This window comes from Zosterops lateralis, assembly GCF_965231275.1.
Source record: "Zosterops lateralis genome assembly, chromosome: 1".
NCBI classification, from domain to species: Eukaryota; Metazoa; Chordata; class Aves; order Passeriformes; family Zosteropidae; genus Zosterops; species Zosterops lateralis.
The window spans coordinates 430613-450153 of NC_139762.1; the positions used below are offsets into that span (position 1 = coordinate 430613).

The following is a 19541-nucleotide window of genomic DNA, read 5'->3' on the forward strand; positions in this document are numbered from 1 at the left end:
AGCGCTGCTGCACTCTGGGACCAGCAGAACTAGCTCAAGGAGAGGAAGGGACGCTGCACTGGGGCCAGGGCTGTGAGGAGCCCACCAGCCACAGCCACGGGCACGGCAGGAGCCAGGGACAATGGGGGGAGCAGCAGCAGGACCCGACACCTGGAGAGAAAAACAGGACAACATGGATTTTCCCAGAGCAGCTGTGGCTGAACCATCCCTGGAAGTGTCCATGACCAGGTTGGACATGGCTTGGAGCAACCTGGTCTAGTGGAAAGTGTCCCTGACCATGGCAAGGGGGCAGAATGGAAGGGGTTGTCAGGTCCCTTCCAACTCAAACCATTCCAGGATTCTAAGCCCCAGTTTGGGGCTTTTGCTGTGGTTTGCATTTTTACACTCCCATAATAATTGATCAGACAGCTCAAATGTGAACACCTCATAAAAACACCAGGACAACAATCTGGCTGAAACTCCTGAACCCTCCTGGAGGCAAGTGACATCCAAACTGCCCAAAAACGGGTAAGAAGTAGGAAAAAAAGAGGAGGAAACAGATGTCAATAAGATCTTGAACGCAGGAAGCATCAAAAACGGTGTAGGAAGCTGAAGCCTTCAGGAAAACGAGCCTGTAACAATGCTGAGAGCAGCAGGAAGTGGAGCACAGACCATACAGGAGGCAAGGTTGGCTCCCAGGGCAGATCCAGGGGCAGGGGTCTGCTCACACAGACAGCACCAGAGAGCTCACACAAACACTCAGGAAGAGCAAACACAGACAAATGTAGAATGGCAAAACCATCAGCAGAGACAATTTTTAAAATGTCATTAAAAAAAAAATGTAACTTTTATTTAAAGGCACAAACAACCTGAATACAATGGCGCGAGGAAGAGTGAGGAAGAGTGAGCTCACACTCCTGCTGCTCATGCTAATTTTTAATAAATATTGAAATAACAGAGATATTCAGGAGTGGCTGGAACAGAGCAAAGTGACCTCATAGCCCCCAGCAGCCCCTGCTGACGAAGAGGACCCCCCAACCTCCCCTGCTGTCCCTGACACCAGTCCCTGGAAAAGAGGATGGAGTCAATGGAACCGGATGCTTTTAAACAACAATTCTTTTTACAGCTGCTAACACTCCTCCAGGTGGTTCAGGTGCTGCTGACACAGAGTTTGACTGGGCAACCTTGAAGGTCCTCGCAGCCCAAAGTGGTCTGTGGTTCCATGACACAAACAGCTCTGCCCGTGTTTCCATGACCATGTAACCCATTCCCACACAACATTCCCTCTATAAACCATCACTCTGCAAAGTCATTTACAATGAACACAAGTCAGACCAGGCTCAGAAGAGCCAGAGATCCACATCAACAGGTAAGAGGATTCCAGTGACAGCTGGAGTCACACCAGTGATGTTGGGAAGCTTCAGAACAACTGGGAAAACACTTTTACTACACCAGCTCTAAGAGAGGTGAAATGGCAAATGCCAGGAATGCCAGGACAGTCAGATCCCCAACCCGAAACCACAAACCCACGTCTTTTTGGGGCCATTTCCAATACAGGAGAAGTGACTGGGGGACCAGGAACCACCAGTGTGGATTCACATCATCCCCCATCAGGAAGCAGCAGATGGATTTGCTCACAGACCACAGGTGACCTTTAAGGTGCCTCCCAACCCAAACCATTCTGGGATTTCATTAAAAAGAGCAGCCAGCAGAAAAAGGAACTGGATTTACAGTTCATGGAACTGTGGCTGGGTCAAGTGGAACACACTGCCTATAATCTGATGATTTTCATTTTAAGAACACAAGGGTAAGGAAGAGACATAAAAATTCTTTGAAGACCACACAAAACGAGCTCACGAAGAGACTTTTAATGAGCATTATGGGATTTACTTCCCAAAATGAACATCAAGAGATAATTGATGATGAAGTAACAGTAAACTTCTCAGGGAATTAACGTTCAGGTAACAAAGTTTTATTTAGTCCAAGCTAAAGAAAACAAGTGAGAAAATGAACTTTAAAACAGATGAACGTAAATTGAGAATTAAATGGGAACTATCAGCAGCTGGAGGAATTAATGACTGGAACAACCAACTGAAGAAGCAGTGGTTGGGCTCCTTTCAATTGTTGCCCCAGGAGGGTGTGAAAACCTCTAGGAAAGGGGGATCCAAGGTCCTCCCAAAGTACTTCCCAACCCACCTGGATGGCAACGCTGCTAAACTGAACAGGGGGATGATGGTACCATTTATAACTTCATGATACATGGCCAGCAACGGAATAGACACGCCAGTATCAAAGTTTGTGGTTTTGTGATGGAAAATCAAACCCCACAAAGGCCACAGTCAGCTGCAAACCAGATGACTAAGCCCAGCACAGGTTTAGGCATTTTCTCCTCCAAGGAGAATATCTTGGTCTCCTCCCTCACCACCACAGCTCCCAAAACACCTTCTGCAATCCCCTCCCCAAAAATCCACTCCCAGCCCTGCAAAGGGGCTGGGCACCTCCTCCCATGCCCATTTCTCACTTGTACCAGGGCATTTTGTCTTCAATTTTCTCTTAGACTCTCTCCAGCTCAATTTGCAGGTCTGGCTGTCCACCAGAGCACCCTCCAGCTGACCCTCTGAGGGAGCTGATGGGGGAGGCAGAGCAGGAAAGGCTGTCCCCAAGGTCTTACAGTCTGTGGGAGGAAGGACAGCAAACTGCAGAGGCTCCCCCAAGGCAGGCACTGCCCAGAAAGGCTGTGGACTCCCCAACTCTGAAGTGTTCAAGGCCAGGTTGGAAAAGCTCTTGGAGCAACCTGGTCCAGTGGATGTTGTCCTTACCCAGGGCAGGGGATGGAACTGGATGAGCTTTAAGGTCCCTTTCAAAGCAAACCATTCTGGAATTCTATGATTACCAAACTCCATAGGCAAGATCTTATTGTAAGCAAATCCACAAATAAAAAATAATAAGAGAAAACAAAAAAGATTACACAAAGCTGTTGGGCCCCTGGAGCAGCAGCGATGGCACACACAGAAATCATCCCAGTGCAGAGGAAACCAGGGTGGTATGAGACCAACCAGGCTCACCCAAGCTCCATAGCAGGCCTGGCATGGGAAAGCATGCACAGAGAAACTGGAAATGAGGTCAGATTAATAAAGATAAATATAAAGGAGTGGCAGCAGCACCCCAGTCTGAGCCCAGAGCAGATACACAAGGAGTGAGAGGTGACCAGTGACAAACAGCAGAAAGTAGAGGCAAATCCCAGGGACATCAGGGACCAAGATAAGGACACAGGGAAGCTTGGCCTGTTCCACAGGAGACAGAGAAGACACTGAGGAATGATGTTGAGGACAGGGGAGGTTTAAGCCTTTTTGTGTAAATTCCCATGACTAAGAGCAAAGAGAAGGCCAGAGCAGGCAGAGCCCAAAGAACTCATCAAAACTTCCAGTAAAAAATGCAATTTCAGATGTTTTTACATGGGCAGACGGTGACAGAACAAGGGGTGATAGTTTTAAACTAAAAGAGGACATTTAAATTAGATATTGGGATTAAATTCTTCCCTGTGAGAGTGGTGAGGCCCTGGCACAGATTGCCCAGAGAAGCTGTGGCTGCTCCATCCCTGGAATGTCCAAGGCAAGGCTGGATGGGGCTTGGAGCACCCTGGGCTAGCGGAAGGTGCCCCAGGCTGTGCTGGTACAGCTGAGTGCCCAGAACCAGGTGCAGGACCCTGCACTTGGCCTTGCTGGGCTTTATGAGGATCCCATGGGCCCACGGCTCTGTCAGTGTCCCTCTGGATCCCATCCCTGCCCTCCAGCCTCTCACCTGCACCCCTGGGCTTGGTGTCACCTGCAAACACACTGAGGGTGCCCTCAGTGCCACTGTCTGTGTCATTAATAAAGATATTAACCAGTATTGATCCCTGGGGTGGACAGCACTCATCACTGGTTTCCATTTGGCCACTGACCATAACCCTTTGGATGTGGCCATCTATGCAATTCCTCACCCATCCAACAACTCATCCACCAAACCTGCCTCTCTCTGAATTCTCCCCAGTCTCCTGGGAAGGTGTCTGATGTCACTGACACATTTTCATTTCCCAAGAGGACAGGCATCCCCACCTCAGGATCTCCCACTGCCCTTTTCTGTCTCACCAGGGGACTGCACAAGCCTGTTCCTGCCTCACCTGCAGATTCTGGGCTCTTCTGGACCCTGCAGCTCCTCCCTCAGGAACCAAACTGGCCACAACACCTTGTCCTCGTTGATCCCAGCAATTCTTTTATCCTCTTTCTTCTCCTCCTGGTTCTCTACAGCTTCTTTCAGCAGCCTCAGACAGAGCATCCTCACTCTCCACCTCCAGTGTTGCTGTTTCTCGGGTGTCTCACATGGCTCTGCCCATAGCACCTTCCCTTCTCCTTCCACGCTTCCTCCAGCCAGCCTTTAATTTAACGCCATCCCTCAGCTCTGTGTGATGATTCATAGTTCTGCTTTTCTATTCCTGGACTGTCTCCTGTCCAAAATGAAGTCTCAGCTTCTTTTCCCCTCCAGCATTTCAAGTGTGCACCCACAATCCCGAGGTCCACATGATTAAAGAGGGCTGCTGCTAATCCCAGCTTTGTCCCCCAAGCCTTTGCTGCACAGGGACCAGGGACGTCACTCAGACCCTGTCTGGGACTTGAGGACGTGACTCAGACAGTAGGAGTTCACAGATTCTCCCTCTCCTCACTTCTCATCCTGCCATCCCCAACCCCTGCACAGCTACACCAACTCCAGTCCCTGAAACCTCCCTGTCCCCACGCAGCCAAAGGCCCCCAGCACCCACTCAGCATTGGCCACTATTGCTCCTTTTCCCCAAAAGTACCTGCAATCCATAAAATCCTGCCTCATCCCTATTCAGCCATAATGCTGCTGCTGCTGCTGGAATTATTTCCCTCACCTCTCTCTTCAGCAGGCAAACTGCTCCCTCTGAATCCCCCTCCGGGCCCTCCTCTTCTGTCACATCAACTGCGAGCTGCGTGTCTTCCCCCTCCCAAACGCCTCATTCCATAACAACCATCCTTCCTCCGCCGTCTCCCTCCCAAACCCTGGCAGAAGCTCCACTTCCCAGATGCCGAATTGCAGCAAACACCTCCCTGCTTCCTCCTGTTTGTGCTTCATGTTGGAAAAGCTCTATGTAAACCACCTGAAATCGTGTTATTCTCCTCTTCCGAAGAGCTTCTCAAAGCTCCCCCAAGCTCTGTGCCCACCAGGAGCACCCGAATTACCCCAGGTGAGGTGGCTGACCTGGGAGGTCCATGTCCTGAAGTGCTCATCAGCACCTGCCTCTCACTTTTAAATCAACTCCAAGCCCTCCACAGCAAAGCTGGCCCTGTCCTGTGCCCCCATACACACAGGACTGGACCAGGTGAGGCTCCAAGGGTGACTGCAGTGAAAAACCAGGACCAGGAGCAGCTTCTCCCACTGAACTGCTCCCAGCAGAGGTGCCACAGTGCCACCAGTCCTGCAGCAGCCACCTCCCACCCACCAGGAGCAGCAGTGGCTGTGGCCACCCACCAGTGTGGGATCCTGCACGGTGTGTGCTCCTCCAGCCCTGCTGTGTGCTCCCCCAGTCCTGCTGTGTGCTCCCCCAGCCCTGCTGTGTGCTCCCTGCTGTGTGCTCCTCCAGCCCTGCTGTGTGCTCCCCCAGCCCTGCTGTGTGCTCCCCCAGTCCTGCTGTGCGTTCCCCCAGCCCTGCTGTGTGCTCCCCGCTGTGTGCTCCTCCAGCCCTGCTGTGTGCTCCCCCAGTCCTGCTGTGTGCTCCCCCAGTCCTGCTGTGTGCTCCTCCAGCCCTGCTGTGTGCTCCCCCAGCCCTGCTGTGTGCTCCCCCAGCCCTGCTGTGTGCTCCCCTAGTCCTGCTGTGTGCTCCCCCAGTCCTGCTGTGTGCTCCCCCAGTCCTGCTGTGTGCTCCTCCAGCCCTGCTGTGTGCTCCTCCAGCCCTGCTGTGTGCTCCCCCAGCCCTGCTGTGCTCCTCCAGCCCTGCTGTGTGCTCCCCCAGCCCTGCTGTGTGCTCCTCCAGCCCTGCTGTGTGCTCCCCCAGTCCTGCTGTGTGCTCCCTGCTGTGTGCTCCTCCAGCTCTGCTGTGTGCTCCCCCAGCCCTGCTGTGTGCTCCCCCAGCCCTGCTGTGTGCTCCCCCAGTCCTGCTGTGCTCCCCCAGCCCTGCTGTGTGCTCCCCCAGCCCTGCTGTGCTCCCCCAGCCCTGCTGTGTGCTCCCCCAGCCCTGCTGTGTGCTCCCCCAGTCCTGCTGTGCTCCCCCAGCCCTGCTGTGTGCTCCCCCAGTCCTGCTGTGTGCTCCTCCAGCCCTGCTGTGTGCTCCTCCAGCCCTGCTGTGTGCTCCCCCAGCCCTGTCCCGTGCTCCCCCAGTCCTGCTGTGTGCTCCCCCAGCCCTGCTGTGTGCTCCCCCAGTCCTGCTGTGTGCTCCCCCAGCCCTGCTGTGTGCTCCCCCAGCCCTGCTGTGTGCTCCCTGCTGTGTGCTCCCCCAGCCCAGCTGTGTGCTCCCTGCTGTGTGCTCCCCCAGCCCTGCTGTGTGCTCCCCCAGCCCTGCTGTGTGCTCCCCCAGTCCTGCTGTGTGCTCCCTGCTGTGTGCTCCCCCAGCCCTGCCCCATCCTCACACCCTGGAGACAGACAGCACTCACCAGAGGCTGATCATAGAAATACCAAATTATTTGGGTGGAAAAGGACCCTAAAGCCCATCCAATCCTACCCCTTGCCATGGGCAGGGACACCTTCCACTATCCCAGCTTGCTCTAAGCCCTGTCCAACCTGGTCTTGAACACTTCCAGGGATGGGGCAGCCACAGCTGTTTTAAGCAACCTTAAGGTTGTCAGGGCCTCACCACTCTCACAGGGAGAAATTTCTGCCCAATATCCCATCTAACCCTGCCCTCTGTGCACAGGAAGTCGAATTCCCTCTTGTCTTGTCACTCAAGTTCCTTGTTCAAAGTTCCTCAGCAAAGGCCAGACCCCTTTTCCCTCCCCCAGGAGTCACTGCTGGGGTCAATACCCAAAGCTGCCCAAAAACCAAGAGCAGGAACCAGAGAGAACAGAGCCCACTGTGGTACCAGGGCCCACAGCCCACACTGGCCACCACGGCAACCCGGAGTGAGCAGCTCCCAGCCCTGGAACTCGGTGTCAGCAGCTCATGGGATTCCAGATGCAGCAGCTGGGAGCGTGGCACAGAGCCCCGAGGCTGGAGGGGATTTCATCATGTACATCACATGGCCAGGACCAGATCTCACACATGACCCCGGGCAGGAATTCCCCGGTGACTCACAGCCAGGGCTTACGGAGTGAGGATGCTGTCCCACTGCACACAGACACCCTGGAGAGATGCAAACTTCCCTTTCCCTCTGCGTGCCACAACCTGGGGTGCTCTGCCCTGTCTGGAAATCTGTTTCCTTAGGATTTGTGGGAATTGAGAAGCAGCAGGGTTTGGTTGTAATTGGACAGCAGGTCTGAAAGTCACTGAGGCAGGAGAGGTGAGCAGGCACACAACAGGTCTCAATCACACAAACCTCCTTCCAGTAGGGAAGCAGCTAAAATTATCTTAATTTTATCTTTCCTGGCCCAGAAGATTTCTTGCACTCGCTACAGCACTTCAGGAAATACACCTGAATGGGCACCCACAGGATCTGTGCTCCCAGGGCTGCCCAGAGCTGCAGGAGGCAGCAGGAGTGAGACAAGAGGTGACTCTTCCATGAAGGGCACAGCCAGCAGGAACACAACAGACATGGACTCCCAATCCCTGCAGCTGCTGATAACAACTCGCAGGAAGTCTTGGAGAACAATTTTTAAAAAAGAATCCAATGCCAAAGCAGGAAGGTGGGGTCGCAAGGAGAAAAGGCCTCCACCTGACAGGGAGGGATGTGATAAGGGCATCATGGTACTGATAAGATGCCCATCAAGTCACCAAGCTCTGATCACAGGCTGGAGCAGCTCTCACATCCCTCAATTCTCAGCAGCCAGCCTTCTGTGCCAGCCCTTCAGCCCACAGCTGCTCCCCCAGACCATGTGGCCACTGCCTACTCCCCCCACATCCCCACCAGCTCCGAGGGGATTTTAGCCCCAAGGTTGTACCCCACTGCCCCAGGCACCAGAGCACCCAGTATTCCCCAGAGTAGGACCATCCCATGTCAGCCAGCTCAGCTGGAAACACAGTTTGGGACCAGACCAGACATCATTTAGATCAAATTTGGCCACCCAAATTAAGTAAAAGCCCCATCACTGGCTCAGAACAACCAGCCTGGATGCACCCATGCCTTACATTCCCACCTCAGTGAGACTCCAGGGGAGGTGAGAGCCCAGCAGCTCCCAGCACTAGAAGTGTCTATGCAGAAAGTGGACGTGGTCTGTGTCAGGAGCTTTGGGAAAGCTCCTGAGAGTGAATGGCAGGTGAATGATTCAGAGTCAACTGTGCAGTGCTGGCCCCACTGGCACTGCTCCCACTGTACCCCCAGGCAGAGCAGAGCCTGGCAGCTCCAGCCCAGCACAGCAGGAATTCATGAGGAATCACCCCACAGCCAACACAGAGGAGCTCTGAGGACAGGGTCACTGCTGTCCCTGTTCTGACAGAGAGCAGCAGGACATCACTGCTTGGAGCAACAGTCAGTGCAGAGCATCCCTAAACTGGAAAAGGCTCTGTGCAACCAAGCTGTGAAACTCCTGAGAAATCTGGAGTTTATGTTAGGACAAGAGTTCTGTTGGGACTTCCCACAATAGTTGTGTGGGGAAGGCAGAGAGCCTCCAAGGACTGACATCACACCGACCCACACTGAGCACAAGGAGATGAGCCAAAGTCTGGCCAAACACCCAGAGCACGTCCCTGGAACAGGCACCAGGCTCCCAGCTCCTCCCCAGGTGCTGCTGGTGCTGCTGTCACGGTCAGGAGACCCAGCACATGGAGCTTTGCCATCAGCTGCTGCACAGCTCAGATCAGCACAGTCAGGTCTTTTCTGCTTCCCCCAGACCTGGCCATGTGTGCCCCCTCCTCACCACCCTCACTCACATGGTCCCACCACAAACAGCTGAGAACTGACTGAACCCAACCCGACACATGCCTGGCTCCTGCCAGAGCAGCTCCTCATCGCAGGGAGGAGAAGGTGGAGTTGCCAAGTGGGAAGAGCTGCCCTGTCCCTGCCCGCAGCAACCATGCTTGTATTGGATCAAGGGAACTGAAAGTGCAGCCACAGAGATTCCCAATTCTCTCCTGATCCCACTTCCAATTCCTGTTCTTCCCTGTGTACCTTCACATCCCCAGATTTTCCTCTTTAGCCACAGTAGCGAGTTCTTGTCCCCAGAGCACCAGGAACCTTCACCTCCCCCAGCACAGCACCTGCAACTCCATCCTGCTCAGCTCCCAGCCACCAGGACCATCCTCCAGCCTTCCTGCTACAGTTCCACCATCTCTCCCAACTCCTGTGGATCAGGGCATCAAGCAATGACCTTTTCTGATTCTTCCCCACGAGCGGATTGTCCATCTGCAAGCTCAGCAAGGTGAGAGCTGGCAAAGATGCCTCCAGATGATCTGGGCCACATCACAAAACCCAGTAAAAAACAGAGAATGTATTTCTTCAAGTGTGCTAAAGGCTCCTTCAGCTGTGCTTTAGCTCTTGCCCATCACTCCTGGGGGTCCAATGTCTCCTGTCACATCAGAATTGGCCTCCAGGACTCTTTCCAGGCAGATCTTTTTGCTTGTGCTGCTCATGCCAGGCACTGGCACCGTAAGATGCTGAGCAGTGCCAGCCCTGCAGGCGACCTCAGCCAGGCCAGGACACAGGCAGGGGTGCAGGACACAGGGCTCTCCCTTGCCAGCAGACAAGGCAGCCCAGGAAACACTTCCCAGTGCCCTTAGGAGCCTCTCGTGGGATCACACACACTCTGAGATCACAGCACTCCTCACTCAAACAACGCAAAGTGCATGATCAGAACAGGAGCTGCACCAAGAGCTGGAGCCCCTCTGTGCTGGGAGCCAGGCTGGGATGTTCACCTGGAGAAAAGAAGGCTCCAGGGAGACCTCAGAGCTCCTTCCAGGGCCTAAAGAGGCTCCAGGAGAGCTGGAGAGGGACTGGGGATAAGGGATTGGAGTGAGAGGACACAGGGAATGGTTTCCCACAGACAAGAAGGCAGGGTTGGATGGGATATTGGAAAGATATTTTTCCTGTGAGGGTGGTGAAGCCCTGGCACAAGGTGCCCAGAAAAGTGGTGGCTGCCTCAACCCTGAAGTGCTCAAGGCCAGACTGGATGGAGCTTGGGGCAACCTGGTCTTGTGGAAGCTGTGCCTGCCCATGGCAGCAGGTGGAACAAGCTGGTCTGCAACCCAAACCATTCTCTGGTTCTGCCATTTGCCCAACCTCTCATTTTGTGCTCCTTTAACCACATTTGCACTTAACTTCCAGCAAATCTGGAGACCATGGCGTCAGAGGAAGGTTGCCCTGCATGCAGGGATAATACAGCAGGAGGCACAGAGCTGCCCAGGATGCCCAACTCTGGGCCTGGAGCAGGGATGTGCCCACGGCTTTGGAGTTTGCAGCTCCCCCTACGGCACCCCAGCACCACGGCCTGTGGTTTCCCAGCCCTGGGGAACTCACAGCCATACATAAACAGGGCAGTTTTCTGCAGAGGTCATGGAATTAGCAGGAAAAAGCTGGCTAAGCAGAACGCTCTCCTTCCCAAAGGGTGTAATTTACTCGAGGCTGATTCAGCAGAGCCAAGACATGGTGAGCCCTGAGTGCAGCCTGGCAGTGTGGGGCTCCCCGAGCCTGGCAGCACTGGGGGGCTCCAAGGAGGAGGGTCCTCATCTTCCTCCAGGAGATCCTGCATCACTGGCACCTCCTGCCTCAGTTTGCTTTGTCAATCAGGAGCCAGTCTCAAAAGAGGCTGGGAAAGGATGGAGCATGGGAGGATTTGTGCTGGAACTGAACAGAATGATGAAGTTCAGCCAATTTAACTCATGAGAGACAACAAAGTGGCCTCAGTAACTGGCAAAAGTGGCTTTAAACATGAAAATGGCCATTATCAAAGGAGCCTTTCCTAAGAGAGAAATGCAGAAAATCCCCAGGATGTTGGAGATGCCAGCTGGAAAAGTCACAGCAATTATTGACAGCAAGACAGATTCTGATGGAGGAAACTCCTGAGGCAGAGGCCCAGGTCTGTACTCCCAACAGGCCTGAGCCAGAGGCTTTATTTTTTAAGGCTAAAATCCTGGGATGGGTTATTTACACCAGGTGACCCAATGGTCTGTGCTGGCCTCACAGCCAAGCAGCCAGGCCCTGGAGTGACACAGAGCCAGCAGTGGGGCAGAGCAAATGTGGAGGTCACGGACATCCAGGCTGCTCCCAGCCACCACAGACATTCTGCAGGGCTCCTCTCATCCCCAGCCTCTGCCAGAGCAGCAACAGCTGGGAATTGTCCAGGAGAGCTTTCCCAAACTGATCCTGCTTCTTAAACTGCAGAGAGGAACCCACACGGGTTTAGAGGCAGGTGGAGAGGTGAGGAAGGACAATGAAAGGTAAAAACGTGCTCCAGGTAAAGCTGACTTCAGAGAGATTCCTGGTCCTGCCCCCTGGACACCAAATCCTCCCCATGGCTCAAACCCTCTCCCAGCTTTCCCAGAGAGCTGAGCCTTAGGTGGGCTGCAAGGCCTGTGCACAACCACAAATGTCAGAAGAAAATTCCCATCATCTGGCAAAAGCTCTGTTGGAGGGAATCTCATTTTATTTTTATCTCCCTTCTACCTCTCCCTCCTGCCTTCACCACTTTACACACCCAGAAAACCTCTGTGTAACCATCTCTGCAGTCCCACATCATGATCTTGTTTTGTTATTCCACCTTGCTGGTGCTGTCTCTCCTGCCTGTCCATGGTTCCTGCAGCCCCATGCTGCTCACAGCCTGTCCTGGATGTCCCTCAGGTAACCGCCTCCACCAGAGACATCACTCCCTCTCCTCCTCCTCAAACCCGCATTCTGATCACTGCTCAAAGTTCATTTCTAGGAAAGAAATTAAGCGCTGTGCAATTACTGCTCTAATTACAAGCTCTATTAATACGGTTCTGTCTGTAGCCCTGTCCCAGAGTCACGACGTTGGAGGCCACATTTACTGTGAGCAGGGCTGCACCAGCCCCAGGTTGGTATCGTTCTGCTTTATGCAGATATGAAATCTTTTATAGAACTCAGCAGCTTGCAGCAGGCTCCACAATTTGGCAAGGAAAGCAGCCTGGGATGAGGGAATCGCTTTTTGCAAGCCCCCTGAAAATCTGTCCAAATTTGGTGGTTAGAAACCACCAAAAAACTCCAGGTCCTGCCTGTGATGCAGCTGATGCTGGCGACCAGCCCAACCTGCCATGTCTGCCCCTCTGCCTCTATCTCCTCCAAATAAAGCTCCAGCTGAAGGAGGACACCAAAACAGAGCAGATTTCCCTTTCTTCCCACTGATGCCAACCCACGAGCAGGCACATCTGGCTCTCACCCCATCGTGGGCTCCAAACTTCTCAGGAAAGGTTTGTTCCCCAAGCCTGGGGGGCTGGCAGGGCTCTGGCTGCAGCAGCCCCCCAACACCCCCTGCACTCCCCCCATTCTGTACAGCTCTGCCAATGGCCCTGACTCCACTGCTGGCACAGCTGCAACAGTGACACCCTTGCAGTGACACCCTTGCAGTGACATCCTTGCAGTGACACCCTTGCAGTGACACCCCACAGTGACACCCCACAGTGACACCCCACAGTGACACCCTTGCAGTGACATCCTTGCAGTGACATCCTTGCAGTGACACCCTTGCAGTGACACCCCACAGTGACACCCCACAGTGACACCCTTGCAGTGACACCCTTGCAGTGACATCCTTGCAGTGACACCCTTGCAGTGACACCCCACAGTGACACCCCACAGTGACACCCTTGCAGTGACACCCTTGCAGTGACACCCCACAGTGACACCCCACAGTGACATCCTTGCAGTGACACCCTTGCAGTGACACCCCACAGTGACACCCCACAGTGACACCCTTGCAGTGACACCCTTGCAGTGACACCCTTGCAGTGACACCCCACAGTGACACCCCACAGGGACACCCTTGCAGTGACACCCCACAGTGACACTGGCAGCCCTGACCCCCAGCAGAGGGTGGGCAGCTTGGACCCCCTGCCCCCAGTGCAGCATACCACTGCCTTTGATTTTCCCCCTTCAAAAATTAAGGATTTGCCTACAGGAAAGGAATCTGGCGAGAGGACGTGAGCGAGTCTTGCAAGACTCAGTGCTCAAGTTTTAGGAAATTGAATTTGGGGTTTCACTGGCAACTTCTGTCATGGATTTTTCAGACCATGAACCATCGTTCCAGTCACCAACTCTGATCTTCGCATCAGGAACATTAACAAACAAAATCCTCTTCCAGACATTTCTGTACCAAGCCCCAAACCTGCAGCTTAGAAGGAAATTCCCTTCCAGACCAAGGCACTGCACGGAATGATAACATCTCCAGCAAGGCTCTTCCAGCCCATAATTAACCCCTGTTAATTCACTCACACACACCTGGTAACGGGTCACAGGTAACTGTGTCATCACAGTTTCACCAGGATCAGGATTCATCCCAGGGCCTGGCAGGTATTTAGGAAATGTACCCCAGACAAGGAAATCTGTGGGATCCTGCTACAAATCCACAGGGAAGGCTCAGAGGAGACAAGATGGGGCTGTGGCTTGAGCAGGGAAAGCCCCCGAGGACACGGAGCCTCTGGCACCATCCCACAGCCCCGTGAACACCAGGTGAGCCGTGTCACGGCCAGCCAGCTGCAGGGCACCCCTCAGCCCCCATTCTGGGTGACACAGGGTGTTTTGGGGAGCCCCGAGCACCTCAGCAGCCCACAGGAGGCCGGTGTGTGTGTGTTCACACCTTCCCGAGCAACAGGAGGAACCACGCAGCAGAGGAGTTGCTAAGAGACACGCGCCTCCCACCACCGAGCCCAGCACCCACTGCCTGGCTGGGGGTGCAGGATGGGACACAGAACCCCCCCCCGGGGGGCTCAGCAGCCCTGCAGAGGGACAAGGGGCAGGGACAGGGTGCCCGGGATGGCTCTGCCCACAGAGGTGACCCTGGGAGCACCTCAGGCTCAGCCCTGCCGTGTCCCAGCTGGCAGCTCCTGTCTCAGAGTGCAGGAACCACACACAGGATCAGATCGTGTCACCGGTGAGCTCGGGGCTCCCAGCACAGCTGTCAGCAGAGGCACAGACAAGGGAGAGCTGCAGGAGCTCCACGGGAATGGGCACAGCACAGTCCTCCCCCAGAGCCCACTGTGACTCCCCCAGTTGGACTGTGGGACCGAAATGTGTTGAACTGAGCCACTGCCACAGCTGTGCCAGCCCTGCACTCCCACCCACCTCCATCCAGCCTGAGTCCCTTTTCTCTTTTCCAATCCCATCAACCCAACAGCTTTCTGTAGCTGAAGACTTCCACAGAGGTGGAAAACCCCCTCCAGCATCAGCCCAGGGTTTTACATCCTCCTACATCCTCTTAACCCCACTGATTGTCCTTTGTCCTTGCACCACGAGGCAAACAAAACAAATTCTGGGATTTACATCCCCTCAACCCATGCAACCTTTCAGACCTTCTTACAGTCCATCCTCCTTTCCTCCTCTTCACAGAAACTCAAAAGGACCCAAGTGGGATGCAGGCCTCTGGAGAAGCAGCATCACATCACCACAGTGGGCAGCACCCTACAGCAGGGCCATCGCCCCCCAAAACCACCCCGTGTGCCCCTGCAGTGACATTCCTGGCATGAGGCAGCAGGAATGGAGCTGAGCACTCTGCCACCGAGCAGGGACAACAAAACCCAGGGCAGGGAAAGGGCAGTGCTTGGCAGGCACCGAGCTGGACCGAGGCTCCTCACACAGACCAAAGGCATCCTGCAAAGGCCCTGCCGCCTTCCCTGCTGCAGGGAACTCTTCCCTGCAGAATCCTGGGGGTTTGGGCTCACCGAGGGCAGAGGAGCCCTTAGGCTGGGGGGCTAAAACAGCCCACACTGGGCTAGCACAGCAGGATCAACCTTCCCCTCCCGCAGCTCCACCGCAGCCACTCGCCCATCCCGGCCTCGGGCTCCATCCCAGTGCCCCAATTCCATCCCAGCCCCTCGGCTCCATCCCAATCCCCCAATTCCATCCCAGTCCCCCGATTCCATCCCAGTCCCCCAATTCCATCTCAGCCCCCCAATTCCATCCCAGCCCCTCGGCTCCATCCCAATCCCCCAATTCCATCCCAGTCCCCCAATTCCATCCGAGCCCCTTGGCTCCATTCTGGTCCCTCAATTCCATCCCAGCCCCTCGGCTCCATCTCAGCCCCTCGGCTCCATTCTGGTCCCCCAATTCCATCCCAGTCCCCCAATTCCATCGCAGCCACCAATTCCATCCCAGCCCCCCGGCTCCATCCCAGCCCCTCGGCTCCATTGCGTCTCCTCAGCTCCTCTGCAGCTCCTCGCCTCCATCCCTCCCCTCTCTGCCCCGCTTCCCCGGTCCGCAGTTTTCTGCATTTCTAACGCTAACGGGTTGCGGCGGCTCCCGGAGCACAAACCCCCCGGGCCGGGCCGGGCCCTTTGCCGCCCCCGCCCGCCGCTCCCGGCACAGGCCACAGGCCGCGGGCGGAGTCCCCGGCCCTGCGCAGGCCCGGCCGCGACCACCAGCGCTGCGGGGCCGAGATCGGGGCTGAGATCGGGGCTGGGGGCGGCGTGTCTATGTCCCCCTCTCTCCCTCCTGGCCCCCTCAGCCCCTCCATGCCCGGCCTCGCTGCCGGCGGCCCGCAAAGCCCCGGCCCCGCGCAGGCCGCGCCCGGCCCCCCGCGCCCCCGGCCCCGCCGCCGCCTCAGGGCCCGGCGCGGTCCCGCTCCCCGGGCAGGGCGGGCAGGGCCGGGCTGGCTCCCCGCGGGCGGCAGCGGCTGCAGGTGCAGCAGCAGCAATGAGGAAAGCAGCGGTGAGGACACAGGAGCGGCGGTGAGGACGGTGAGGACACAAAGGCGGCCCGGCCCGGCCCTGCCCGGCGCCCCCCGCCCGGTGCCCGGTGCCCGGCCCGGTGCCCCCGCTCACTCACCCTCGATGGAGATGACGTGCTCTCGGATCTGGCTCTGCAGCGCCAGGTCCTCCACGCGCTCGATCAGGTCGTAGATGGCGTAGATATTGGGGTGCACGGACTCGAAGCGGCCGATCTCGGCGCGGATCGCCGCCGAGTTGGAGAGGCCGAACTGCGGCGGGGGCGGCCCGCCGGGCTGCGGCCCCGAGGGCCCCGGCACCGGCACCGGCACCGGCCCGCCCGGCGCCGCCAGGCTCTGCTGCTGCCCGGGGCTCTGCCCGGCGCCGCCCGGGAAATTCATCGCGGCGGGGCCGGGGCCGGTCAGCGGCGCGGGGCTCCTCCGGGCAGCCGCTGCATGGCCACGCACAAACCGCCTCCGTCCGTCCGTCCGTCCGCCCGCCGGTCCCCCCGGGCTCCGCCGCCGCCCCCGACCGCCTCCCGCCCCGCCCAGCCCGGCCCGGCCCGGCCCAGCCCCGGCCGCGTCACCGGCAGCATCACCATCACCATCACCGGGACCGGCCCCGCCGCGGGCGGGGAGAGCGGGGGAGCGGACCGGCGATGGGGACGGGGAGAGGGGCAAGGGGAACCGGAGGAGGAGAGGGGAGAACCAGGACCGAGAGCGGGGAGAACCGGGACAGAGAGTGGGGAGAACCGGGACCGAGAGCCGGGAGAACCGGGACCGGCAATGGGGAGGAGAGAGGGGCAATGGGAACTGGAGAGGGAGCGGGGAACCGGGACCGAGAGTGGGGAGAACCGGGACCGAGAGTGGGGAGAACCGGGACCGAGAGTGGGGAGAACCGGGACCGAGAGCGGGGAGAACCAGGACCTGGAGCCGGGAGAACCGGGACCGGGAGCGGGGGAACCAGGAGTGGGGAGAACCGGGACTGAGAACGGGGAGAACTGGGACTGAGAGCCGGGAGAACCAGGACCGATTTCGGGAAGAACCGGGACTGAGTTCGGGAAGAACCGGGGAGAACCAGGACCGAGAGCGGGAGAACCGGGACCAAGAGCGGGGAGAACCGGAGGGGGAGAGGGGAGACTGGGACTGAGAACGGGGAGAACTGGGACCGAGGGTGGGGAGAACCAGGACCGAGAGCAGGGAAAACGGGGCTGAGAGCCGGGAGAACCGGGACAGAGAGTGGGGGAACCAGGAGCGGGGAGAACCTGGACCGGGAGTAGGGAGAACCAGGAGAACCAATAGGGAGAGCGGGGAACCGGGACTGAGAGTGGGGAGAACTGGGACTGAGAGCCAGGGGGAACCGGGACTGAGAGCGGGGGAACCGGGACCAAGAGTGGGGGGAACCAGGACTGGGAGTAGGGAGAACCAGGACAGAGAGCCGGGAGAACCGGGACCGAGAGTGGGGGGAACCGGGACCAAGAGCGGGGAGAACCGGGACTGAGAGTGGGGAGAACTGGGACTGAGACCCCCGGAGACCCCTGCCCCAGCCCTGCCTCCCGCAGCCCTTCAGAGGTAACGTGGTCGTTAATCACCCCAAGGTCATTAATGAAGATGTAGAACATGAGCGGTCCCCAGAAGTTCCTGGGTGCCCCTCTCAGAGGTGGTGGGCTCTCCTCCATGGTCACCCCCTGCCCACAGGCCGACTGCTGTCACCCTGCTCTATGGTCAGTACAGGCTGCTCCAGGCCACTCTTGGAGGGCTGGAGGGATGGTGGAACTACCCAGGGCACCACCGTGGTGATGGTTCATCCATCTCGAGGGATTCTTGTTGGGCAGGGACTGATAACACCCCTCCCTTTGTGTCCATCCCTAAAACAGCTTGCATGGGGTGACCTGGGGCACAGGAAAGCTCTGGCTGGACACAGGGCTGGCAGCCCCTGGCAGCACCATGGGAGCCAGTGGAGCATCACTTCAAAATGGCTGAGAAACAAAAAAAAAAAACAGGATCATGGGCCCTGGCAGATTAAGTGAGACAGTGGAATTTGGGAGAGGAGAAGGGACAGAAAGGTGAGCAGCTGAGAGAACCAAAATTGCAATGGATTTCTCCCTCGGTCCCACCGGGGCCAGAGTCAGGGTGGGCAGCAATGCCCCAGTGCCAGGGGGGCTCAGGGAGCAGCTGGGGGCTGGTGCCCACCCTCTGCCCTTCTCTGGGTGATGGTGGGAAGGGTTGGAGGAGGAGGAAGACAAGGAGGAAGAGCACAGCAAGGAGGAGAAGGAGGAGGAGAGATCTCTGGGAAGTCTCTAAATGCCTCCCGGCTCTGGAATCCTCTGTGACTCGGCAGTGGGTGCTGGGGTGTGTGGGTGGGAGAAGCACGTCCCTGCCCTCTCCCCCTCCCTCTCGTGCCCTTCCGGGATTCCTTGAGTGCATCTCAACCGCCTCTGCCGCCAGAAGGGGGTTATTAGAAAACAACTTTTATGAGTTTTTTGGAAAGCGTTTAGAAAATCCGTTACAGCACCGGGCTCCCCTCACCTGCACACCCACCTGTGTGCTCCCCAGGGCTGCCAGAGGTCTCTGAAAGATCCGAGTCAGTCACAGCTCTGCTCAGCAGGAGCTTCCCTGTGTCCGAGGGGATCCTCTCCACCTGGGCTGTGCAGGGCCATCCCACCACCCCAACACGACTGTGCCTGGCTGTGCAATGGCCTTTCTCCAGCCTGCTTTTTGTGTGGGTCTTTTGGTCCTTGCTCATGGGCCTTTTCTCCATCTTCTGTCATCACCATCATCACCATCATCATCGTCATCCCAGAATGGTTTGGGTGGGAAGGAACCTTAAACCCCATCCAGTTCCAGCCCCTGCTGCAGACAAGGGCACCTTCTACCAGACCAGGTTGCCCTACACTCCCTTCAACCCAGCCTTGGACACTTCCAGGGATGGGGCAGCCACAGCTTCTCCAGGCAGCTTCTCTGCACCAGGGTCTCACCACCCTCACAGGGAAGAATTTCTCCCCAGTATCCCACTAAACCCTGCCCTCAGCCCAGTTATCACATAAACATTTATAAATTGTCGCCATTTCACCCCCTTTGAATATCCAGACACCTCACATGGAGCTGCCTCCACCAGGTCCCCCTCTCAGTCAGGGATTCCAGGATTTACACCTGGTGAGGGATGGGACATCACCCCTCATCCCTCCCTCACCCTACCCTGGCTGAGGCAGCGTGCAGAGAGGTGGCTTTCCCCCTGACAGGTGGGCTCTGATCTCCTGACCCTTCCTCCTTGTCTTTCTGCTCCTTTGCCTCCTGCTCCTCCTCTTCCTTATCTTCCTCTTCTTCCTCCTCCTCAGGCAGAGATGTGCCCATGTGCCCCTCAGCCCCGGCTGCTCGTCCCCCAGGTGGGTAATTACACACTGCCCCGAGGTGACAGCTCAGGTCTCCTTAGGCCACCAGCATCCCACGGGTCCCTGCCACCTCCACACCCAGCAGGACACGGGGCACAAGGATGGGACACTGGGGTGCAGGTGAGACCCTGTCCCTGCCAGCCCCAGTGGGAGCAGGACCCTGCAGTCAGCACTGGAAAACTGGAGCCTGGAGTGTTTGCAGAGGTGCAGAAGAGCAAAC

The 19541-nt window shown here is 57.0% G+C and overlaps 2 protein-coding genes across 3 annotated transcripts in view; one reads left to right on the top strand and one right to left on the bottom strand.

Annotated features, from left to right (window-relative positions):
* Positions 1 to 16331, bottom strand: part of AGAP3 (ArfGAP with GTPase domain, ankyrin repeat and PH domain 3) — a gene marked incomplete at both ends in the record, with an annotated part of 118125 nt that extends 101794 nt beyond the window's left edge. For both annotated transcript variants that reach the window (XM_083878826.1, XM_083878825.1), the window contains one exon: positions 16052 to 16331. In XM_083878826.1, the coding sequence (XP_083734952.1) occupies positions 16052 to 16331 (280 nt within the window). The remainder of the gene's footprint in view (positions 1 to 16051) is intronic.
* Positions 16332 to 16715: 384 nt separating this feature from the next.
* Positions 16716 to 19541, top strand: part of ATG9B (autophagy related 9B) — a gene marked incomplete at its 5' end in the record, with an annotated part of 5260 nt that continues 2434 nt past the window's right edge. Inside the window, one exon of the mRNA XM_083872724.1 lies at positions 16716 to 16795. Within this exon, the coding sequence (XP_083728850.1) occupies positions 16716 to 16795 (80 nt within the window). The remainder of the gene's footprint in view (positions 16796 to 19541) is intronic.